The sequence below is a fragment of the Capra hircus genome, chromosome 10 (assembly GCF_001704415.2).
Source record: "Capra hircus breed San Clemente chromosome 10, ASM170441v1, whole genome shotgun sequence".
In the NCBI taxonomy this organism is placed as follows: Eukaryota; Metazoa; Chordata; class Mammalia; order Artiodactyla; family Bovidae; genus Capra; species Capra hircus.
Genome location: NC_030817.1, coordinates 79,459,002 through 79,484,020, shown reverse-complemented (window position 1 = coordinate 79,484,020; position 25,019 = coordinate 79,459,002). Strand labels below are relative to the sequence as shown.

General features: G+C 52.4%; 2 protein-coding genes across 7 annotated transcripts; both read right to left on the bottom strand.

Moving 5' to 3' along the window:
• REM2 (RRAD and GEM like GTPase 2) lies at positions 1,692-9,182 on the bottom strand. 5 transcript variants are annotated; one of them, XM_018054574.1, is made up of 5 exons: positions 5,890-9,182; positions 4,338-4,679; positions 4,048-4,121; positions 3,122-3,329; positions 1,692-2,732 (listed from the first exon to the last, which is right to left on the bottom strand). In XM_018054574.1, exons 1-5 carry the CDS (start codon positions 5,990-5,992, stop codon positions 2,437-2,439), a joined length of 1,023 nt encoding a protein of 340 aa, XP_017910063.1. In that variant the 5' UTR covers positions 5,993-9,182; the 3' UTR covers positions 1,692-2,436. The 5 variants fall into 5 exon arrangements, with proteins under 5 accessions (XP_017910063.1, XP_017910061.1, XP_017910062.1 ...); XM_018054572.1 differs by having other exon boundaries at positions 4,048-4,679; XM_018054573.1 differs by having other exon boundaries at positions 4,338-6,002.
• LRP10 (LDL receptor related protein 10) lies at positions 9,662-15,527 on the bottom strand. 2 transcript variants are annotated; one of them, XM_018054565.1, is made up of 7 exons: positions 14,602-15,527; positions 14,157-14,201; positions 13,506-13,641; positions 12,487-12,677; positions 11,354-12,371; positions 10,873-11,002; positions 9,662-10,776 (listed from the first exon to the last, which is right to left on the bottom strand). In XM_018054565.1, the coding sequence occupies exons 1-7, from the start codon at positions 14,630-14,632 to the stop codon at positions 10,189-10,191; spliced, it is 2,139 nt and encodes a 712-aa protein (XP_017910054.1). In that variant the 5' UTR covers positions 14,633-15,527; the 3' UTR covers positions 9,662-10,188. The 2 variants fall into 2 exon arrangements, with proteins under 2 accessions (XP_017910054.1, XP_017910055.1); XM_018054566.1 differs by lacking the exon at positions 14,602-15,527 and having other exon boundaries at positions 14,121-14,198.

Below are 25,019 nucleotides of genomic sequence, written 5' to 3'. Positions count from 1 at the left end.
CTGTGTCTCTTGTCCTGACTTGTTCTGAATTTCAGACTCAGCTATCTGGGGAGCAGTTGAAACTCTCCATATGGATGTATTTCTGAGCGTCTCAAACTCTAGAGTCTCCAAAATGGAGCCATTTACTGGCTACCTCCTTTGTCCCCTAACTGCCAGTTCCTTACCATCCTCCCATCACCTGCAACTCCTCCCTTGCTTTATACCCAGCCACTCAGTTGCCAGGTCCCACAGATTCTGCCTCTGAATTCCATGCCACCTCTCCTTTCCCATTGCCATCGCCCTCAGGATGCTTCTTCATTACTCTCCATGTGTATTACTGTGATTGTCCCCTAAACTCAGCTCCCTAGGCCTTGCTTCAGCTGCTCCAGTCCACGAACACCTGTCCGCACCTCCTCTTCCCAAAGGACCAGCCCCATCATGTCACTTACACACTCAGAGCCCTTCAGTGACTCTCACTGCCTTCCAAGTTGGGCACAAACTCCTTTGCCTGGCATTTAAGGTCCTTTGCAGTAGAGTTCCCAACCTTCTTTTCAGTGCTCATCTCTTACCCCTCCTCTTCATGTCCCGGAGGTTTCAACCCAACTGTAGAACCATCTGGTCCCTTAATGGGCCCAGTGTGTTTTCCTGCATTTTGCAATTAGAACTGCCTCTGTCCCTGGTCCCGAGTTTAGTGCTGGTTTACTCCACTATAGCCGTGTAATTTCTCTGGCCCGTTTACCACAGCCACTGCCCATGGCTCTGCCCATAGTGTCCCCTGCATTTCTTCTACAGTCCCCTCCCTCTTCCCTCGTCCTCACCAGAAGTGGAGCCTCAGGTGCAAAGTTCGATACAATCACCATTAAATACCAAGCAGACATGAGTGGAATCCCAGTTCTCTTGCTTATTAACCTCAGGCAAGTAAAAGAAGTAGTAACACCTTATAGTCATTCAAGAATTGAGATAAAGTGAATAAAGTCCCTAAGGACAGTGTTACTATTCTTATCATCATCTCACCACCCGTGCTGGGCTGGTTACCCTTGGCTCCTCCTCAGCTGCAGGGACTCAGGAGACATCCTTCTTCCCATCGAGCTCTGGGAACCTGGGTAGGGTGGAGTGGAGGCCTGGCCCCCAGGTGCTCAGGTAGCCGTATCCTCTCTAGGCATGAGGGGAGTTGGTGCCTCTGCTCTTTGTTCAAACTCATGGCTGAGGCAGCAGCAGGCGTGGGTGTCCCCAGAGGAGGCACTGACAGCTTCAGTACTCACATGGGCCTTCCAGGTGACAGCTGGGGTGGTGGGGCCCTGCCAGGGAAGGTGCAGGATGACCCCCATTAAACCCCAGCTGATGGGCCTCCCTGTTGGAGGTGGGCCCCACCTTGAACCATCCCAGGTCACAGCGGAGAGTAGTTCTGGGCACAAAATGTAGCCTCCAGCCTGCTCCTTGCAGGATTAAGGAGTAAGGAGATGGGGACTTGATCACCGAGTTACCGAATTATTCTAGCAGGTCCCTGCTCCTCCCCAGGCCTGTTTTTTCATTGGTAAAGGGACAAGTTGCACTCTGTTCTCTAGGGACCTTTTTCGACTTGTCATGGACTACTCAGACTAAGTTCCGGAGCCTCCCTAGAACTGTAAGACGAAGGCTCATAGGTGCAGGGAACCTAAATCCATCCATCCCTTTCTTGGGAGCTTTGAGAACAGAGAGTCAAAGTGAGCAAGTGCAGTAAAAAAAATTCTTTATTGAAAAGAGAAAGGTGGTCCCCTTGGTGGTGCCTCCTGGGTCCTGGCCAAAGGCAGGTTGCCTCCCCTCAAATCTTCAGGCAAAAGTCTCTGCGCGCCTTACCTTTAATAACCTTAAAGGGGAATTGCCGTGGTGCCGCGGTAAGTCCCAGAATCTGAAGAACACCGCTTCCAGGCCCTGCCTTTAAGAACTTCTTAAGGGCAAAGTGGACAAGTGCACCAGATCAGAGACGGGACGCTGTAGGAAAGTCTCAAAGAAGAGGCTCTGTGACTTTAAGAATCTCTTACGATGAGGCATGTTCGCGCCGAGTACAAAGGTGGGAAACTGTAAAGAAGTCTAGAAAGCTGTCTTCCAGTTCTTGCTTTTAGCATCTCTTTACAGGAGAGGTTGTTAAGCGCGAATTAATAAAAAAGAAAATCCCTTGCAGAGCTACTTTCCTCTCCGCCCTCCGGAAGCCGCCCCGCCCAGCGGCCGCGGCGCGCCCTCCACGGGTCCGCGTCCTCTCTTGCCAGGAGCCTAGAGGCCGGGAGGTAAACGGAGAGCGCATGGAGCGGGTGGGGCGACGCCCGCCGGGGTCTGGGGGCCGGGGCCCAGCCTCACGCGGTCACAGCAAGGTGTCCCGGGAGTGTTTGGTTTCCTAGACGGTCTTTATGGAGGAAGCCGAGCGAGGGCGGGGCGGGGTTGGGGGCGGGTAGAGAGCGCGGTGACCATGGCGACCACGGCTCAGAGCACGGAGAGGTCGTGGCACGATCTGGAGCGCTGCTTAAAGAACTTGGCGTTGCGCGGCACCAGGTTGGCAAGGAAGCGCTTGGCCTTCTTGGTGAGGCTCTCGCGACGCGCGGGCGGAGCGGGGCCCTCGGGGCTGCCCCACTCCGGCCGCGGGCCCCCGGCGCCATTCCGGCCCCGCCGCAGCCGGATCTGGCGCACCGCTCCTTCGAAGAGCTCCCTCGTGTTGTGGTGCAGCGCGGCCGACGTCTCGATGTGCTTGCAGCTCAGTGTCCCTGCCAGATGGCGGCCCTCTACGAGAAGGGACCTCTTCAGGCTCCCGCCCGCCCACTGGGCTACGCTAGGCCCGGGATAGGGCGAGGCTGGACCTGGGGGCTCCAGGGCGTTCAGTGAAAAGGGATTGGGGCAAGTCAATCTCTTGCACAGAGGGAACAAGCAAGGATCAGTTGGAGGGCGGTGGCGATGGGGAAGGGGAGGGAGAAAAGGGCCTTCAGAAGAGGTGAAGGGGAGTGAAGAGAGGGTCTCAAGCCCTAGGCGTGGGCATTGAAAGTCTGCCCTTAACCTGGGGCCAATTGCAATTTTGTGCACCTAGGAGGGTAAAAGGGCCTTATGGAGAAGAGATAACCTAGAAAGGAGAGAATCCTCTGAGATTGCAAATATGGATGAGGTTCAGGGTACTCACCCTCCAGTGAGACCTCCCGGGAACGGGCCAGGTCACTCTTGTTTCCAACAAGGATGACAGGAAGGTCGTGGTGGGGCCTCCCAGCCCTGAGCCGAAGTAGGGTCTCTGGAACTTTGGAGAAGCTTCGTCGGTCGGTGACTGAGAAGACGATGAGAAAGGCATCCCCCATCTGAAGGCAGTGGTCCCGCAGCCACCCCCCTGCATCCCCCTGCAGATGGGCAGAAAGTTGTGGGATGTCAGGGCTGGGGGCACGGAAGAACCTGCCCAGCACCTGCACCTCAGGGATGAGGCACCAGGATGTGAGGGTAAAGCCACCTGCTTAGGACACAGCATTCTGCCAAACACATCTAATACTCAGAGTGTGTTTGTGGAGGGGGGAGAAGTTTGTAATGTGAGCCCCACAGGGGCAAATGGGGGACATAGGGTCCTAGACTAGGGTAGTCCATCCTACTTTCTTATGCCTGAGCTCTTCAAAAATGAACGCTATTCAAGTGTATGCAATCTGGCCTCTCATTTCTGCATAGTAATCATTTATGTCCATATAGTCACAGGGCCTCACTTTTTTTTTCCTTCCCTGACATTACAAAGCCCTGAGCTCCTGTCCTGTCAGATCAGTCTCTTCTAGGCTAAAAAATGTACAGAGTGGGTCTATTTCAGGGTTTCTAGCCTGGCTTCCAGCTGCAGAGTTTGTCAAACTCAGATCCTAACACTCTGGGTCAGAAGATCCTGAAAACCAAATAGCAGTTCTCACTGCAATGGTGTATACATGGATGTCAGCCTTTGCTCTCTGAGACCATATATAGGAAGGGTCAGGTTCCATTACTGTTAAAACCAGGGTACCAGCCTTCAGTCTTCAGCCAAGACTTTGCCCCTCCTCGGTTCTCCCAGGTTTCATCATCTGCTTGCAGCCACATCTTAGTTCTTACCTGTTCCCAGATGTCATAAACAACTAGAGTCACTTCCTCCTTATCCACCGTGATGCGTCTCTCATAGGTGTCCTCTGTTGGGAAATAGAGCCAAGGAAGAGAGCCCATTAGGAGGCTCCCCAACACCTGTAAGAGCTGGGAAACAGGGACCCCCTCCAGAGAGGTTGCCACAGAAAGCACTGGAACAGTTTCTAAGTTCTGGCCTCTGGGACTGCACATGCCTTGAGCTCTTCCATCCCTGAGTAGGGCTCCAGAGGTGCCCTCAACCCTTCCAGGGCTCCCCCAAATACCTGGGTTCTCCAGCTCGTGAGCACTGTCTCCTTGGAGACCACCGAAAGTGCCTGCTAGGGTGCTCTTGCCCACGCCGCTCTCCCCCACCAGCATGACCTTGAAGATGCCATCCTTTTGGGTGGGGGCTGCCTCCCCTGAGCCCAGGGAGTCAGAGGAGCCAGAGGATGAGGCTTGAGGTGGCCAGTCAAGTTCATCTATAGCCTGGGCCCGCCGCAGCTGGTGCTTGTAGGGGACAGGCATACTGCCTCTTCGTCTGGGGGCCCCTGGGGCAGGGGGTGGCCCGCCCCGGTCCAACCCTGCCAACAGTTTCTCTGGCTTCTTCAGCAGTGTGGCATCTGCTTCTGGGGGGACAAAGAGAAGGAAGCTAATGAGTGGGGTAGGCCTAGCCATCTGCAGCAGGCTCAGTTCTGGCTGTTCCAGCCTCAGAAGCCCCGTCGATGACCCTGACCCAGAAGGAGCTGATAATTTTTGTCTGACCTCTTCCATAGAACACCAGAAGCCTGAACTGGTGGGGCTCCCAGGAGCTGACCTGAAGGCTTGCCCAGCGTGGTTCCAGCCACAACCTGTTCAAAACATGCCTCATGCAGGGGAGGCACCTGTGCGCAGGCTCACACTCCCACACACACTTCACACTGACACAGTCACACCCCCAGACTAGGCCTCTGGCCGGGTTGGGGAGAGGGGCTGCCACTCCTTCCAGTGAGAGGCCCTGCCCTCTCCTGCTTCCTGCACCGGCTGATCTCCACACTGGGGAGGGGCCCAGGGGATGGGAAATGAGCTACTGCCCCGGTTTTGGGGGTGGGTACTGACAGAGTCAAAAACTTTGTGGGGAGCCGCTTCCCAGGGAAGGGCCTTTTCTCAGATGTGTGTGTGGGGTCTCCATGGGTGTGTGGAAGGGGCTGCCTCTTCCCATCGCCCTGTAGGGACGTCCTGCAGTGCATGGCTATGTGTGAGTCCTACGGCACCCCTGGCTGTCCCTGTGAGTCCCAGACAATATTCTGTTCACGGCTGGGTGGAGGGAGGGAGGGAGAGAGAAATAGCGAGAGAGCGGGAGCAGGGAGAGTGACAGTGCACAGGTCAGGGTAACTGGAGGAGGAAGGAGACACAACAAAGGGGGATGCAGAGAGGCTGGAAATAGCCCAGGATCAATACTTGACTGGCAGCCAGGGCCTCCAGGAGCCAGAGAAACCCTTACAACAGGTCCCCAGGGTAGACCCCTGCCCGTGATTCCCAGGCTTGTGGGCTGCCCCTTGTCTTTCCCCTTTCCTTCCAGCCCATCCCAACCTCTCAGGAATGAGGCAGACCTAGGGGCTAAGTACCAGTTTCTCCAGCAAAACCCTGGGTGATGGATGAAGGGACATTTAGGCAGCCCCGCTCTGATCCCCCTACTTAGCCCAGCCCTAGTGTGGGCAGGTGGCTCCCTCATTTCTCCAGTGGCTCTGCCCTTCTTGTTGGGTTCAAGCTCCTTCAACCCCTAATTCTGACCTCCCCACCAAAGCTTCAGCTCCCACCCGCATGGCTTCAGCCAGAACCTGCCAGCTTAGCTCTCACCTGGTGTGGGTGTCTCTGGAGGAGAGGCCCGGTGGCTGCTGGAGGGGCAGAGTGCTGTGGTTTCCGTGTCGGTGTCCATGTCGGTGTCGAAGTCCGTATGCATCGTTGTGCGTGTGCAGCCCGGCAGCTTGCAGCACCCGCTCGCTCACTCAGCAGCACTGTCAGCTTTTCCCTTTAAATACCAACCCCCCGGCCAATGCTCGCCACCCCCCACACCTGGGGAGATAGCCCCGCCCCTGATGAGGTCACATATGCTAATAAACCGTGATGTCAGCGGGATTCCCTCCTTTCTGTCCCCCCCCAACCCCCCGTCCTTTGTGTCGCTTCCTTCTGGGGCACACCCACAGCGGAGTCTGGTTAACATGTGAACAGAACAAAGTCAGAGGGGCAGAAGAGACAGGTTCAGAGAAGTGGGGCGAGAGGTCATGGGTAAGGGAGCTGAGGATGGGAGGAATCAAGGATCCAGGACCTCGGTGGTCTTCCTCCAGGAGCTAGGACTATGTGTCATTTGTCTGTGTATCCTAACCCCTTAGACCAACGTTCAGCCCCGAGTGGGTGCCCAGTAGCTAGATGGAGGGGCTAAAGGAAGAAACCAAAAAAGACAGGGACAGGAGGACCGCCACCCTGCCACCAAGCTTTCCTGTCGCCCCCTCCTTCCACCTGTAGCCCCTTCTGGGCTAAGACCCACAGAAGTACCCGTTTCCCAGCCTGGCCTCTAGGCAGATGGGGGCTTTGAGGAGGGAGACATGGCGCTTTGTTTGGGCAGCTTCGTTTTTTTACTTGGTTCAGATAGATACAGACCACTGTGGAGACTTCCTACCTGTCCCTTTGTCCCAGGCCCACCAACCTCGTGTTAATCAGAGCAGGAAAAAGGGGGGGGGGGCAGCCAGCCATCTGGAAGTTCCCAGTGCCCAGGCTGCAGGCGGGTAAGCCCCCTCTCGGTGCTCTCTGGAGGAGCCCCGGGCCTTCTGGGCTATACCGGTGGTGACACCCACCTCTCTGGGGAAAGCCAAGATAGAGGCACTGCTCTACTGCACCTTTTCTGCCAGGGCCCTTCCACTTTAGGCTCCCACTCTTGTCTTCCTGACATCCTCAAGGACCCAAACACGCATTTCGATTTACTGGCCCCTTCTCACCCCAGTTCTGTCAGATGCTGTGCTAAGCACCTTCCTGAATTATCTCCTTTCATTCTAATGACCCTGAGGCTCAGAGTGATAGGTGAGTGGCCTGTCCTCCAGATCAATCATGCAGCTGGAAAATGGGGACACCATGATTCCCACCCAGATCCTTCCAGTGCCACAGACTATCTTTCATCTCTGTCTTTGTCTTAAATATTCCAGCTGTCTTCTATTATTGGGAACAATCTTTATTGCCATCTTCAGTGGATTTTTCCAATTGAAGCAAATAGTGATCTGGGGATTTCTAGTGCAGTATGTGGATGGAGGTCAGTTACAGGGCAACAGTGTAGGGTCTAGCAGAAGAACTATTAAGCAGCTACAATCCTTGTGTGCTTCACTGGACAGACTTACAGTCCTCAATCACAGCCTACTTGTCCTTAACTTTATTCACAATTTTAATGTTCCATCTATGTTCCTGTACTTGAGGATTAGAAGTACATCTATAGCAGCTAGTGACCCCTACAGTAGCTAATAGTAAGAGAAACATCACAGAAAACTTTTAAAGCAGTCCTAACATTTAAAAAGTGGTCTAAGGTCATCTGGCATTAAGGCGAATAGCTTTTCTGACACTGTTCACAGCTTCTGAAGACATTGCTGCAGAGTTCTTTGGTTGCTGAGTGATCCTCAGCTATCCAGAAGGATTTATGTTATATTGCAGATGTGCTGGAGATGAGTGTAATGTTTTAGAATGACTTCTTCCCAAAATGAGTTTTTTTAAAGTTTTAAATTATAAAGGGGTGAGTTTTATATATCTGGAATGCTCATTTAGATGGTAGAATTCATTTCTATGATACTAGGTAAGAGTGCCGGTGTCTGCAGAGCCCAGCGAGGACTCTTGATCATGACTTCTGCCGGCTCTCAATCTAGCCTCAGGCCACAGATGCAGGCTGGGTTTCATCTTGAACCATCATCTCTCTCATCCCACTGGTAAGTGGCTGTGCACTTGCCCGGCTTGAGGCTCCCTCCGGAATTGGAGGTTCTTTATAATAATGGGACAGACTGAGATTTACTGGACCAATCTTGTAATTCTTCTGAAGCTGCTGTGAGCCTGTAAATTGGGGCTGTGGTATCCATGGCACAGCTTTGTTGTGAGGGTTAGCTACACCTGATAAAGGGTCTGATATGCAGCAGGTTCCCCTGCCATTTCATGCTCCACAGCCTCAGGCTGTGTGGCTGGGTATCCCTCTCCCCTCCCAGCATGGCCCACAGCTTGCTTTAGGTCCAGATTCTGCTCCTTAAGAACCAAATTCTGGTATCTGCTCAGATTGGCTGATTCTCAGGCTGATTCTCATCTCATAACTTAGATCATCTCCCTCCTTCCCACCAAGAGCCTTTGCTTGAGTCCCATGCTGGGTACTGGGTGTCCTATCTTGACAGGATTTGGAGTCACCTCGTTTCTTTTGCCTTGAGCCATGGTGAAAATAAACTTGGTCGATAGCCCCCCAGTGTCCCACCCTTACCTGCATATGACGCTCCGTCTTCATATCCCATTATGCCAGTACAAGGTCAACCCCCTCTCCCTGCCACTGGGGCTTCCCTAGGCTCCTGCTTGCTGGGAGGAAATCCTGAACAATTAGTGCTGGGTGTGAGGACATTGACAGGGTGTAAGCAACAGGGCCCCTCCAGCAGAGGGGTGGGGATATGCCAGGCCAGGCAGGAAGGGGAAAATGAACCTCAGGGGGAGCCCATTTCTCTGGGGACTGATGCTGTTAGGGAATGCCTCAGCTCTGCGTCTGTAGGCATCACACCCACTTCCATAGGCTCTTTCTAAATCCTTTTATTCCATTAATTTTCCTTTTAAACTCTGGGACAGCTGTCACCTTGCTTACCACACACTGGTAAGCAAGCATATGTCCCAGCAGTTTTCACTGATCATTCCCTCCATTACCCTCTCCAGCTCTTGGGGTCCCTCCTACAGCCCTAGCCCTCACTGTCTGCTTAGTTTGCTTATCCTGTGGCCTCTCACCTTGCCTAAAATTTACAGCTCTTTTCCAACTACTGACAGCATTCTTTAGGATCTAGTTTGGACCTTCTTCCAGGAAGACCTCTTGGATTTGGCCAAGGTGATGCTAGCATCTTCATACCCTGAATGATGATGATTTTTCTCAGGATGCATCTTTGTCTGCTTTGGGACATGCTGGATGAGAGTTCTTCTGTCTTGCTTAGGACAGACTGAAATGCTTGGTGGGGTGGAGGATGGGGGGCAGAGTGCTCCACCAGGGACAGTCTGCTTCTGTGATAAGTGCTCTGAGAGTCCTCCAAAAATGGGAAGTTTCCCAGCTGCAGGGCCCCACTGGCTCATGACTTCTGAGAGCCTGGCAGTAAGGAGGCTTGGTGTTCACTGCTGGTGTCAGGCACTATAGAGATGGGCCCCTGGCAGTAAGTGGAGATGGAGAGACTTATTCTTGGGGTTCCTAGAATTTTCTTACCCTCTGAGTGGTATGAAAACTAAGGATGGGTGATCTGAAGATAAACAGGAAAAGGGCAGGAGGTAAGGGCAGAGAAAAGGCCTTCATAGCGAGGAGCAAGGTGAGGGGAGCATAAGCTGAGCTAGATAGAGAGGCAGGGCCCAGGAGCACAGCTCACTTACAGTCTGAAGTTTCTGATTCCTTTATTTTCAACCTTGGCTTCCTGGGCAACAACCTAGCTATGGGACAGGAGCATTTGTTGTGCTCTTCTTATGAGCCAGGCCTTGTAGGAGGGATCACTGTTGGCAAAACCTCAGGCCCTGCCCAAATCCTCCCTTGGGGGCTGGAGGTCTCCAGCCAGTTGGCATTCTGGTGCTTAAGGCCACTTTTGGGTGGGTTTGGCAAGGATGGAGTGTCCAGGCCCATGATCCTTTAAGAACTTTACTTTTTAAAAACAGCCACTAACTGGTGGCAGTGTGGGGAGAGGGTGGTGGTGGACTGTGGCCTCTGGCCATGTGGAGAGGGGGCTCTGTGAGGGCCCTCTCCCTGTCTGAGGGACACCTAACTTGATAAAAGCTACCTGGGATCAACGGGAGGCCCATCAAGTCCCCTCAGACTGAGGGACAGGGAGGGAAGTAGTGGATGGGAAGCTGAGCTGCCCTCTATAGGGTTGCTGTCTCTGTGAACAGAGTGCCCAAGGGAGCTAGGTCACCTCAGGCCAGCAGTGGCTCATCCTCCGCTTCAACCACCCAGACCCCAGGTTCAGCCAGTGGCACCAGCAGCACATCGTCCTCATCCTCTGGGGACAGGACTGTTGTGTGGGGCCCAGATGGCGCCCGGGTTGGTCCAGGGGGCCGCAGGCTGGGCAGAAGGCGGCCTCGCAGGGCCTGTACCACTCCAGACAGCAGTGATGGCTCCAAGGGCACCGCAGGCAGTGGTCCTGGGGCTTCAGGGACAGTAGGGAAGGCTGGGGATGTGCTGGAAGGTGGCAGTGGAGCCTTGACAGGCAGTGGAGGGGCTTGTTCCCCATCTTGCCCACCCACTGCCCCGCCCTCATGGGCTGGACCTGTGCTGCCATCTAAGGTCTCAGGAGGAGCAGCAGACGGTGTGACCTGGGATCTGGTTTCAGGGGTCCGGGCTGGGGGGTTGGTTCGGGGAAGCAAGCCCCAGCGGCGAAGACGGCGCACCAGGCGGCGCATAGAGCGGCCCCGCTGGCGGCGGCGGGCACCAGAGGTGCTCCCTGGAGTCATGTCCTGGCGCAGGATCTGTAGCAGAGAACGCAGATTGCCCAGAACAGAGTTCTGCAAGGAGAGGAGAAAGACGTCAGAGTCGGAAGGGGTGGGGACAGCCACAGGGGGCTGGAGTGGCAGGTGGTCTGGTTGGGGAGGGTGACTTACATCATTAGGGTTCTCTGTAGGGAAGTCCTCTACAGGGGGGATGGCGCCCTGGGCAATGAGCTGCCCATAGGAGGGAGGTGCCTGCTGCTGCACAATCTCGGCCTCCATCCGGGAGAGGGGGGCGAAGATGCTGGAAGGCATGAGGGCTGCTCAGTCACAGGTGCCGGTGACCAGAGCTGCCTGTCCCAACCCAGACAGGCCTCTTTACTCCACACCCAGGCCAGGATACCTGGCATTATGCCCTGGCTCTCCAAAGTCATCTGAGATCTCCTTCCTTCCTTGAGGTGGCTTTTGAGATCTAGATATGTCCCTCCCTCAGGGGAGCACACCTGCCCCCAAGTGACACAGCCCCAGGAGTGCAGCCAGCAGCTGGCCACAGAGCCTGTCCCCCATGTGCATACCCTCAGGCCTCCCGTGGCTACATGGGCCCTGCCCCGCCCTCAGGGCCCACTCCTTTACCGCCAGCTGCACTCCCACTGACCTGTACTCCTGGGTGCGAATGGCATAGAGCTTGCAGGTGCAGCCCAGGGCGATGACCAGCAGCAAGCCGCACACGAGGCTGCCAATGACGGCGGCAGTAATGACCTTGCGGGGCAGGGCATAGGAGCAGTCCCACTCGTCACTGCCATCAGCACAGTCCGGCTGCCCGTCGCACACCCACGTCTCATACACGCACTTCTCATCCCGGCACCGGAAGTTGCCCGGCTGGCAGTGGCGACAGCGTCTCTCATCTGCTCCATCGGCACAGAAGGTCTGGTAGTTACAGCGGTCAGCGGGCAGGTAGCAGGCTGTGGCCCCAGGGGTGCCAGCAGCCCCACAGGGGTAGTGTCCAGGTGGGCAGCTGGGGCAGTTCTCCTCGTCCGTGCCATCCGCACAGTCCCATGAGCCATCGCAGCGCTGTGCCTCGCTGTAGCAGCGCTCGCCAAGGCCTTCGCTAGCCCCCAAGCCAGAGCTTAAGCCGCATGGTCGGTCCCAAGGCAAGCAGTAGCCCCGCACGTGGTAGGTGGCATTGAAGCCCCGACCAGTGCTCCAAGGGACTGTGTGGTAGTCCACTGTGGCCTGGCCAGACAGCGTCTCCACAGTGACAGCCTTGCCATTACTGAAGTGGGTGAGGCTTCGCAGCAGCCGGAGGGTCTCGAGGGGCCCTGCGCCGTCATATACACGCACTGCATCCTCGTAGCCTAGATCCAGGGCCGTGAAGCGCACTGCCAGGCGCCGGCCATCGCGTGGGTCCAGCAGCCAGCGGCAAGACTGGGGCTGGGAGACTGAGGCCAGGCGTGAGTATCCGAGGGAGGAGAAGACCCCATAGAAGTCTTCTAAGGTGTGATTGCAGGGTGGGGTGAGGACAGGGGCTAGGTCCAAGTCAGGGAATGGGTCTGAGCTGCAACCTGCCTCATCAGAGCCGTCGCCACAGGCGTCGACCCCATCACAGCGCTGGAACAGGGGCACGCAGCGGTGGTTCAGGCACTGGAACTCCTCCTGCAGGCACATCAGCCAATCTGTAGAGGCACCACGGAGAGGGGCTGTGAAGCACTGGGGCGGGCAGAGTCCTCCCCTCCTCCCAGGGGCTTCCATTGCCTGTTCTAAGAGCTCCAAGAGCCCTGTCCAGCCCACCTTGGCTGTAAGAGAGCAGGAAGCCCTGGCCCATGGGAGCTCTGGCCCCGACATAGCTGTAGGTGATGGTGACGTTGCCTCCAGGCAGTTGCAGAGGGCTGGCAGGTGCCTCACACAGGGAGATCTGCGGCTGGATGGGGGAGCGCAGGGTTAAGCGCTCTGAGCCACAGGCCAGATGCAGTTTTTGGAACCTACAGGGGTGAAGGAGAGCAGGACGTAAGATATTCCTGACCGCTGCTGGCTTCTTCCTCCCCCAACAGTTGTCAAGCCTCTTCTTCCCCAAGCAGCACAAACACCTGCTTTTCCACAGTCCAAACGGTCAGATGAAAATGGAGTTAGCCAAATTCCTTTGTAATCAAGGCAACAGCCCTAACAGAGGCCCGTGGTACCTGAGACCATGAGTACATCTTAGAGCCTCTTGGAAAAACTGCCTTGTGTTCTGGACTGAGTTAGACTGATTGCTTTCCTGTTGTTGCAGCACTGTCACCCAAGTATGGTGCTGGCAACTACCGTAAGCTTAACCAGAACTCACCATCCCCTCCCAGTGCCCAGTGGTGAGACCTGAGATCACTGTAGCATTCTGATCCCTCTGCTCCAACAAGCTCTCCCCAGACGGCCTCTCTTTTCACCTATCCTTTTCTGGGTAAATTCATGGGAAGTGACCTGTGTGAAGCAAACAGCCAGGTACTTAACATGGGCCCCAACCCCACAGCCCAAAGTTGGAGGAGCCCAGGGAGACCTGGACTGTTTAAAAGATCTGATGAGGCTGAGGAAGGTTCTGGAGTGACTGTTGTCCTTCAGAGATGACAGGACCCAAGCTAGATGTCCACTCCAGTCCACCTGCAATTTATTGTGTCTGGCCCCAAACAAGCCAGGCTTTTAGGGCAGATGACGCCATATCTAACTCTCCTCTTTCCCGTTGACAGGATGGAAGCTCCATGGAGAAGTGCTCCCCGGAGGCTTCTCCCTGGTAGAGGAGGGGGAGTAGGGGAAAGGTATAGGGTTGTGCCTGCACTCACCTGACCGTTACCGTCTGCTCCTTCCTGCCCAGGATGAGCCAGGTACAGTTGGCAGGGGAGCTGCGGCTGTCTCGGCCCACAGGCCTCTGTAAGGTGCCTTGCACTTCCAAGAGCACCGCTGGTGGGTCCTCACAGGCTAGAGAAAGAGGAATGTAGGGGCATCAGTTGAGAGCCCCTTACCATCACACCCCTGCCCAGGCTTGAGGTCTTCGAGGGCCTGGGCTCTTCAGAAGGAGCACAGACACTCCCCGGCTCCAGCCACACACTCACTACAGGCATAGTCTTCAGGCAGCCTCCTCCTCTCCTCCCTCATCATAATTCCACTTTATATATCAACACCACAAACAACATGAGGTCTGCTTTGTGCCAGCCACTGGGCCAGAAGGAACAGGAAATACTGTTTCTATCCTCAGGGAGACTACATTTTGGCTAGGCAGATCAAGGATGGGTATTTGGGGGAAAAGAAAAAAGTACATAACTACCAGCTGAGGGTTTACGCTGGGTCTCAGTTTCCTCATCTGTTAAAAAAAAAAGGGTGGATGACGTCCACTCTAAAACTACGGTAGGTACTAGAGGAATTCAAGGAGGAGAAAGTCTTGAGTTCTCATTACCTACCAAGGCCATGGGACCCCTGGGGCATCCTCTACTCACCAGGATTCGGGAAAATGATCCTATCTGGGTGGGCCACAGTGCCTCCTAGAGGAAGAGCGAGAAAGGGCAAGAGTCATGCTTCCGAGTTTCCTTCACCTGAGCAACTCAAGGAAGAACCAGAGCCATTTGCGGCTTCCGGGTAGTTTACGGGAAGGGGTGGTGGAGCAGAGGAAGACAGCGGTGTGTGACCTCGAAGGAAGGTCTGGCAGCACGGCCTATGGGGTGGGTACAGTGATTTACAGAAGTCAGGGAGAGACTGAGGGAACGGCTGGAGACTTCCCCGGGGCTGGGCAGGCAGTGCCGGGGCGGCGGCAGGGGGTGGAGGGCACGAGCGGGCAGGTTCAGGTGAGGAGCCGCGTAGCAGGAAGGGAGCTAGAGCCCTATGGGCCCGGTGAGAGCCCTGAGAGCGGGGTGCTGGGCGAGTAGTCTCGTTTCGGTTTCTTACCCAGGAAGAGGAGAAGGATGGCCGGCAGCATCGTGAGCCGTCCGGAGATGCAGGAACAGTCCCGGAGCTTCCGTCGTTTATTCAGTGGGGAGGCGGCGCCGCTCCGGGCGTCCTGGCTCCCCGGTGCCGCCTCCCCGAGGGGGCTCCATGGCCCAGGCTCCCCGACCGATGCTCTAGATGCCAGGGCTGGGGACGGGTCGGGGGCGGCAGCGGCCCGGGTGCAGGGGCGGTGCCTCTAGCCAACTTCTGAGTTGTTTTCCCCGGCCGCCGCCGCTCTCTCTCCGAGGCCAGTCCCCGAAGCCCCGGAAATCGGCTCGAAGCCTGACGCTGGGGCGCGCCCTCGCCTAGAGCCCGCCCGCAGGCCGCGAGCGCTCAGGTCCAGGCCTGGCCGCCACCTGCCGGGGCTTGAGGCCACTTCCTCTTTGGGCCAAACTTTACCGACTGTCAGCCCCCAGGGCTGGCCCGGGCGCTGCTCAACTTCTCCAGCGCGTCCAGCCCGCGGAACGCGGCAGAGGCGTGGGGGAGGGGTCAGGCGACTCGGTCCAGCGCCCAGCCCCTTGCCCAGAGGGTACCCCAGCCGGCCCCAGGGTTGGAGAAGCCCGGGCGGAGGAGGGGGCGGGTGACGAGCATGGCCACACCTCTGCCAATCAACGCGCGCCCCGCCCGCCGGCCCGTCTTAACCCTTTTCCGGTTCTGCCGAGTCTTGTCACGCTGGCTTTTAAGGCGCTCACCCCTACTTTTAACTCTGCTTTGTTTAGTCCTTTCCATGTAACGTTAGTTACAGGACACGTTTGTCAGAGGACCACTGCTTATTCTGTAACTGTCATGTCTTTCCTTTGGACCCTTAAGCTCTCAGTACTTCTCTCGTCCCAATGTCTGGGATCCGGTAGCACTTTTTTTTGTGAGCCTCTATTACAGCAATTACCACACTGTTATAACTATTTGTTTACTCTTTCCTGACCCCGCCCCCGCCCCGCCCCTTCTGTGGAAACTGAAACTTCCTGTAGGTTGGGGCCTAGACTGTTTACCTTTGTACCCACAATGCTTCTCGCCTGCTGAGACACAGTAATTCAACAAACGAATAAATGGTGCCTTCTCTACCTGCTGTCTCTGTGACCTTGAGAAAATTGTTTAACTTCCCTGTGCCTCTCAAAATGGGGTTGCTGCTGCTGCTGCTAAGTCGCTTCAGTCGTGTCCGACTCTGTACGACCCCATAGACGGCAGCCCACCAGGCTCCCCCGTCCCTGGGATTCTCCAGGCAAGAACACTGGAGTGGGTTGCCATTTCCCTCTCCAATGCATGAAAGTGAAAAGTGAAAGTGAAGTCACTCAGTCGTGTCCGACTCTTAGCGACCCAATGGACTGCAGCCTACCAGGCTCCTCCATCCATGGGATTTTCCAGGCAAGAGTACTGGAGTGGGGTGCCATTGCCTTCTCCGCAAAATGGGGTTAATAATGTACAATTCCCTCTTAAGGTTATTGTCAACATTTAGGGAGGTAATGGATATCTAGGAAGTGCTTCATACCTGCTAGCAATTATTATTAGTCACAAGAGATATTTCTAATTTATATGGGCTTGGGGATTGCTGATTTCCTATGGCACTTACAGGTAATAATAGTAGACAATAAGAATAGCAGATAGTTTTTGAGCTTTTTTTGTACATTTCAGCACAGATCTAAGCACTTTTCAAGATTTCCTCTTTTAATCCAGGTGGCCATAGTGGTAAAAAAAAAAAAAAAAAAAAAAAACCCTCCTGCCAGTTCAGGAGTCATAAGAGATGTGGATTCGATCCCTAGGTTGGGAAGGTCACCTGGAGGAGGGCATGACAACCCACTCCAGTATTCTTTCCTGGAGAATCCCTTGGACAGAGGAGCCTCGTGGGCTATGGTTCGAGTCGCACAGAGTCTGACACAACTGAGGCAACTTAGAACATCTGCATAGTCTTGTGAGGTACTTATTATTGTTACTCCCATGTCACAAGTAAGGAATCTCTGGCACAGACAGGTTTAGTATTGCCCAAGACCGTGGATCTAGTAAATGCTGAGACAAGGGTTTGAACCTAGTGTACATTCAGAACCTCTCTACAAATGGTACAAACAGTTTTCTATTCGTGACATTTGTTGTTGTTATCAGTTTTGATGTATTCAAAACAGACCTCAGCAGGGCCTGAAGCCATAAACTTGGCCATAAAAAGGCCCTTCTTCCACTTGGATCTTGGTCCCATGCCAAGGAACTTGGTTCCTTGGTCTCTCTATGCTCCCTACTGCAACCCTTGGGATTATGATAGGTGAAATTGAACCCTAAATGTGGGAGGATGGTGTTGAACAGCCAGAAGCAGGGCAGAGAGGCTGGGGAAATTAAAAATATTTAAGTTCTGAAAGTGATCATGGAAATTTTAGTTAAATGCTGGCTATGTTCTCTATGCTGGGTACTTGGCAGATGCCTGGAACTTGTAAGACTTCACTTTAATGTCAGGGAACTTACAGTCTAGTTGAAAAAAGAGAGGTCAGACACATAAATTTAAAGTCAGACAGCCATGGTAAGTACCCATGGAGGTATACTTGTGGGGAGTTTAGAAGTTAATTTAGAAGTGAAATAGGAAAAGTGATGGTGAGATGGATAGTGTTTTAAGGGGCAAGAGGAGGAGGAAGAGAGACCATGGTCTGTGATACTGAATAAGAGTTGGAAAAAAAAAAAATCAAGATCTAGGCTGTTGGGAGCAGTCATCATCATCAGAAAGAAATGGCACCAAGTTAGAACAAACTTTCACTGTAAATATTTATTAGAGTGCCTTCAAAGTGCAAGGCCCTGTGCTAGCCATGAGGATTAATATTTAAGAGTGAATTTGAGCGAAAAGAAGATGAGAAGAAATTAAAGAGAACTTAGGTACTTATAACGAGTTTAAGTTTTGATTTGTTTAGTGAGTTGAAGTGTTCAGGCCCATATAAATCCCCATAGATCATCAAGTACATTTAGAAATGGATCTTTGTCGGGAGGGAGGTGGGAGGGCGGTTCAGGATGGGGGAACACAGGAACACTCATGGCTGATTCATGTCAATGTATGGCAAAAACCACTGCAATATTGTTAAGTAATTAGCCTCCAATTAAAATAAACTAATTAATTTAAGAAATGAGAGAAAAAAAGAAATGGGTCTTTGAAGATGTTCTTGGAATACTTTGAGAAATTGTGAAAAATAGTGGAAGCACTGAAAAATGGGCAGATTTCTGGTTTTCAAGACAACAATATCTAACTTTGAAAGAGTACTCACCATATGCTTGGCACTGTTTTCATCATTGCACATGTATAACCTCATTTAATCCTCACCACATCTCCAGGAAGTAAGTATTGTTTTTGTCCTCATTTTATAATTGAGGAAACTGAGTAATAGATAGTCATAAACTAAGCAAGTCATTAGATAACTTGCTCAAGATCAAACTACTAGCATGTGCAGCAGCCAAGATGCTCAGGTCTGAATGTTTGTGTCCCTCCCCCCATTCATATGTTGATTTCCTACCCTCCAAAGATCATAGTGGACATCTTGGAGATCAAACCAGTCAATCCTAAAGGAAATCAGTCCTGAATATTCATAGGAAGGACTGATGCTGAAGCTGAAGCTCCAGTACTTTGGCCACCTGATACAAAGAATTGACTCATTGGAAAAGACCTTGATGCTGGGAAAGATTGAAGAAGGAGGAGAAGGGGACGACAGAGGATGAGATGGTTGGATGGCATCACCGACTCAATGGACATGAGTTTGAGCAAGCTCCGGGAGCTGGTGATGGACAGGGAAGCCTGGCGTGCTGCAGTCCATGGGGTTGCAGAGTCAGACACGACTAAGCTACTGAACTGAACTGAACTGAAAGATGATAGTATTAGGGGTGGGGCTTTGGGGGATGCTTCCTTCTGAAGGTGGAGCCCTCAGAATGGAACTAGTAAGAAAGGCTCTAGAGAGATCATTAGCCCTTGCCATCATGTGATGAAGTTCTGGCTGTGACGGAATGTCCAGAAAGCACTGGCTGTGAACCAGGAAGAGAGCCCTCACCAGAAGGGGACTATGCTGGCACCTTGATCCTGGTCTTCTCAATCTCCAGAACTGTGAGCAATAAACTTCTGTTATTTATAAGCTACTCAGTTGGTTGTATTTTGTGATAGTGGCCTAAGACCAAAACTTGGTACTACAAAGCTGGGATGCTGCTGTAACAAGTTCATATGAATGTGGAAGCAGCTTTAGAAGTGAGTGATGGGCAGAGAATGGAAGACTGGAGGTGCATGCTACAGAAAGCCTATATTGCCATAAATGGTCTGTTAAAGGTGATTCTTATGAGGGCTCAGAAAAGAAAAGCTATTGAGAGAGCCTCAGTCCCTCAGAGAATACCTAAGTGTACAGGATGTTGGTGGAAATATGGATGTTAAAGGTTGTTCTGATGGGTCTCAGATGGAGATTAGGAACACATGTTGGAAACTGGAGGAAAGATGATCTTTTACAAACGGACAGAGAGCTTGGTTGAATTGTGCTGTGTCCTAGTGTTTGGTGAAAGATATTACTAGAACTTGTGAGGAATGAAATTAGATATTTGGCTGAAGAAATTTCTAAGCAAAGTGTTGAAGAAGCATCCTGGTTTCTCTTGGATGCTTATCAGTTCAGTTTAGTTCAGTTCAGTCGCTCAGTCGTGTCCGACTCTTTGCGACCCCATGAATCGCAGCACACCAGACCTCCCGGTCCATCACCAACTCCCGGAGTTCACTCAGACTCACGTCCATCGAGTCAGTGATGCCATCCAGCCATTTCATCCTCTGTTGTCCCCTTCTCCTCCTGCCCCCAATTCCTCCCAGCATCAGAGTCTTTTCCAATGACTGAACTCTTCACATGAGGTGGCCAAAGTACTGGAGTTTCAGCTTTAGCATCATTCCTTCCAAAGAAATCCCAGGGTTGATCTCCTTCAGAATGGACTGGTTGGATCTCCTTGCAGTCCAAGGGACTCTCAAGAGTCTTCTCCAACATCACAGTTCAAAAGCATCAATTCTTCGGCGCTCAGCCTTCTTCACAGTCCAACTCTCACATCCATACATGACCACAGGAAAAACCATAGCCTTGACTAGACGGACCTTAGTTGGCAAAGTAATGTCTCTGCTTTTGAATATGCTATCTAGATGCTTATAGTAAAAGATGAAAATGATTTAAAGGTGCAATTGTTTATCAAATAGGATTCAGAACTTAAAAATTTGGAAAATTCTTATCATTATCTAACATACTATATTTTACTCATTTATCATGTTTGTTCCCTGCACACTCACAAGAATATAAGTTCCATAGGGGAGACTTCCCTGGTGGTCCAGTGGTTAAGAATCTGCTTTGCAGGTTTGGTCCTTGGTCAGGGAGCTAAGATCCCGTGTGCCACAAAGCAATTAAGCCCGTGCCACAACTAGAGAATCCTCCATGTGCCAAAATGAAAGATCCTTCATGATGCCACAAAAATCCTGGATACAGCCAAATAAATATGTTTTAAAAAGAGAGAATTCTTAAAAAAAAAAGAAGAAGTAAGTTCCATAGGGGGCAAGGGCCTATTCATTTACCAGTGAATCCCCAGTGCCAAAAGCAATGTCTGGCATAAAACAAATACTCAATATGTCTGTTGAATGAATGAATGAGTGAGTCGTGACTGCCAATTGTAGGCATCACATAGATTATGTCTTTTCATTCACTCAACTCCCTTTTGAGTTATTAACCCCATTTTAAAAATGAGGAAATTGACGCTCAGGGAAGATACATTACATGCTGAGGGTCACCGGACGAATAAGTCATAAAGGTTGGATCCTAACCCGGATGTAACTCCAGAGTCCTTGTCCTAACTGCTGTGTGGTACCACTTCTCTATGAAGCTACGCTTTTAAAGACTGACTGGTGATGGGAATGGTGAGGGCGTCTCTAAGCTACTTCATGTGAAAGCTGTTTATGGGACAAGAAAGGCTCTTCACCTATAAAAAGCTTAACTTCAGTGAGCGTTCGTATATATGGAAACTACACCCAAATATTTGAAGAGCTGTAGTGTGGAACAAGAATTTGTTTATTCTGTACAGTCTGAAGGGCAGAAACTGGAATTAACAAATAAAGACAGTCCCTGAGCAAGGTACAGAAGCTGAGGGTGCAGGTAGGGTTGAGGCAGAGGGACACAAGTCCTGGGCTTTCAGGACTCCTTGACAACAGTGTGATTCATCGACTCTAGGATGGCAGAACTTCTCAGAAGACAGGGCCATAGGAGCTTCTTGAAGCAAGTCATGTTAAATGCTGATACAAGGCCAAAGAAAATGAAAGCAGAATAGGCCTGGGGTTAGACGAAAGGGGTCATCATGAGGGCCTCTTCGGGAGATGTTTCAGTATATTCCTGATTGGGATGCAGACGTAGAGGTTGGATTAAAAAGAAATGATAAGGGGGACTTCCCTGGTGGTCCAGTGGTTAAGACTCAGTGCTTCCAACGCAGGGGGTGTAGGTTCAATCCCGGTTCGGGGGACTAAGGTCTCACGAGCCACTAAGATGTCACATGCCACACAGCCAAAACATTAACAAAAGAAAGAAAGAAATGACTGGGGAAGGAATGCAGATAGCTTTTGGAAAACTGGCTTGAGAGAAAAGGGGAAAATGAGAAAAATCATTCAAGGCCGCAGCAGAATCCAGGAGAGCTTTTCAAGATGGGGAAACCTCTGTGTTGGAAGCGAGTAGGGATTAAAGACTCTACCATATGGTGTCAGGAGCAAGTTTCCTTGTGCTTTGGAAAGAATGAGATGCAGGGTTGGGGACACCCCTTGGAGGTTTGAGAGAAACCTCAATCATGTCCACTTAGAGGGCCTCTGGCATATTAAAAAATTTAAAAACTAAGATTGTTTTGAAAATATTTGGTGTATTTTAAATGCTTCTTTAACAAATGAAAATTTTTAGCATAAACAGACAAGAATAGAGTGATATTCACAATATACCTCCAGGCATTTTTTTTGAATCACAAAATTTAAGACTTTTATCAATGTAAGACAGGGAGTAAAGGAGTCTCCTGGCCCCAGAGTGTGGATGACTTTGGAAGGATGGGTGCAGGTCAGAAACCCCCCTAGAAGGCTTGGGCATGATTTCTAAAAGCCTCAGAGAAGCGGCACAGAAATGGCCCACTCTTACAGAAGTCGCAGAGGCCTGCGTGCCTTGGCCAAAGGCGGTTCTGCCCCAGCATCCTGAGATCCCCGAGTGCAGCTCCACCGGCCGCTAACCTGAAGCGCCCAGGGTTCAGGCATCCTGGAGAGGTCAGTGCCTGAGGCGTCCACGGGAGGGCAGTGTGGCAACTCAGAGCCCGGGACTCCAGGGCCCCCTTTACCTCCTCTATCAGAACCCCTCTCCGGCAACCCCTCCCCTCCCCTCTTCCTTCCTGGAGTTGTTCCAAGGCTGTTCACCAACCTCCATAAAGGGGCAGACGACGGAAACTCTTGACTTTTCCCTCTCTGCAGCTGGAAGACTAAGGCTTGTCATCCTGTCGCGCCCATAGTCCCACCCGTTTAAGTACAGGTGGCCTGGGTGGAAGTGTGGAAGGTGCGAAGGGGGAAGGGACAGGCCGGCGGTATCCTTGGCCCTGAGCGTGGCAGGCTTTGCCTCCGCCTCTCAGTTCTCCGGGCTTGGTTTGCAGTGCCAACACCTGGCACGAGGGGGCGCTACCACCCTGCAAACCCTGCCCAGCTGGTCTCTGCTGCAGTTTGGGCCTCTCCCAACCTGAGAGGATGGGGTGGGATCCTCTGGTCCCCTTCTCCAGCTTTCCTCCCTCCAGAATTTATGGGCAGTTTTGTGCAGGCATGAGGTAGTTGGGAGGACCTCTGGAGCACAGGCCAGTAGAGTGGAGAAGAGACTCTGAGGACACCTGGGATGAAGCTTAGAGAGATGAAGGGAAGAGAGACCTTCCTGCCGGAGCTACAGGGCCCTGGTGCAGGCTGTCCTGAGTGTGCAGCCTAGAGGACTGGTATTTCCATAAGAGCTGGGCTGACACAACCCAATACCAATCATCCTCCGATTAAGGGCAGGCTGTGGGGTTAGGGCTTCCCTGGTGGCTCAGATGGTAAAGAATCTGCCTGCAATGAAGGAGGACCTGGGTTCGATCCCTGGATTGGGAAGATCCCCTGGAGGAGGGCATGGCAATCCACTCCAGTATTCCTGCCTGGAGAATCCCTAAGGACAGAGGAGCCTGACCGGCTACAGTTTATGGGTCGCACAGAGTCGGACAGGACTGAGTGACTAAGCAGAGCAGTGGGTATGATTGGCACATAAGGAGGAGGTCCATAGGGACAGAGCTGCTGTTGCGGAGTTATGAATCTCTTCCCTCAATACAGTTTTCTTTCTTTTTTGAACCTTTTAAAGATTGAGGTGAAATATACAGTAAAATTTCTAAAAATGTAATAAACTTGAGTGCATATAGCTCATATAGCTTTTTAACCTATACATTTACTATGTCACATACTTCTTGCACATGTATAGAATACTTATGTATTCACAACTACAGATGTTTTAAAAAAATATTTATTTATTGAAAACTTTTTATTTTGTATTGCATGTGCACGTTAGTTGCTCAGTCTTGTCCGACTCTGCAACCCCATGGACTGTAGCCCATCAGGCTCCTCTGTCCATAGAATTCTCCAGGCAAGAATGCTGAAGTGGGTTGTCATTCCCTTCTCCAGGGAATCTTCCTGACTCAGGGATCAAATCTGGGTCTCCTGCATTGCAGGCAGATTGTTTGCCCCGGTAAGCCATTTTGTACTGGGGTATAGCGAGTTAACAATGTTGTGACAGTTTCAAGGGCACAGCAAAGGGACTTAGCCATACATATACAATATTTATTTATTTGACTGTGCTGGATCTTCGTTTCGGCAGATGGGATCTTTAGTTGTGGCATGCAGGATATGGTTCACTGACCAGGGATCAAACCTTGGCCCCCTGTACTGGGAGCACGTAGTCTTAGCCTTGGGACCACCAGGGAAGTCCGTAACTACAGCTGTTTATATATGTACATCACAGCTCTCACTGGCAATTCAAGTCAGCAAACTTTTATTAAGAGGGGCTCTTGTGTACCTAGCACCATCCTACTCTTTTGTAAGGAGTGAGAACAGAATGTTTGTCCGGTGGCTGTGATGGGATCAGCTGTGTTAACGAATCTTGGTCATTCCTCCACAGAAAGGGCAATGGCTGGCTGTATGATCTCCCCGCAGTGCCCGGATTCTTGGAATCCAAAATGGGATGACATTTCTGCTGTGTCTGAATATACAAACTCATGGAACCTCAGGAAGATATTGTGGGACCCAGGGTATTGGGTCAGGGCAGCCACGCTCCTAGCACAGAGCCAGGCACTGAGCGTGAGGCCCAGGAGAGTGTTTTGAGGCATTGATCTTGCTTGCTGGCCTGATCTTGCTTGCTGGCCTGGGGCTACATGTCTCTGGAAGCTGGGTGCAGGGTGACGTCTTTGACCACAGGCTGGATCGAAATGAGCTGGAGCCTGTCGCGTGTGTGTGAATCTGCTGGGCCCTTCGAGGCCCCCGTCTTTCCCCTGCTTTGTGGTCAGCCTGGCCTTGCGCTGCCCAGACCCCATCCTGCCCCAGAGCAGGGAAGTAGCCCTAGCGGGAAATCAAGTGAGGGTGCAGGAAGTGATCCATGGTGAGGCAGCTTCCAGACCTGGCCCGGTCCCTGAGTCAATGAGCTACTTCAGGCTAAGGAAGTGCTTCCTTCAAGTCACTACAGTGTGGTCACCTCTTCTTTCCCCTCTACGGCCCCTCGCTATCCAGGTATGAGTCTTTGTGTGCAGGAAACTGGTCTTTTCCTCTCTAAGCCACAAAGTCCCGTTGGAGTTAGGGAACCTGGGGAGACCTGGCCTTAGTCCGGAGGCAGAAAATCTGCTCCCTTGCGGTGTGGTGACAGCCCTGGGCCTGGGGTGCCCAGTCCTGTTGTGGAACCGCAGGGTCCAGGTCTGGTGAGGGATAGGGGAGGACAGAGGGGGCTGGGCCTGCCTGGGGAAGGCTGGCCTGGAAGGCACCCAGCCACGGCCCTGGGCCAGGGTGGAAAATATGTGTGTGAGCTCATTTGGAAGGTGGCTTCTGGCCAGTCAGGCCCGCCTCCTTTCCAAGCCCTGGCTGCTCAGCCTCCTCGAAGAAGGCTGCCTCTGGGTCTCCCCAGTCTCCCAAGACTGTTTGAGGGAGGCAAGCAGAGATTTGGGGGGTGGGTTAGATGGGGGTGTGGGGATCACAGGACAATGGAGCAACCTCACCTGGGGTTTCCCTAGAGCTTCAGGGTACGGGAACCACCCTGAAGGCCTCCTCCTCCCCCTAGGCCCCTGCCTCAGACTCTGGCCACCCTCATCCCTCCCCCACCTTCAGCACAGGAGCTTCGGGAAATGTGGGTTCCATC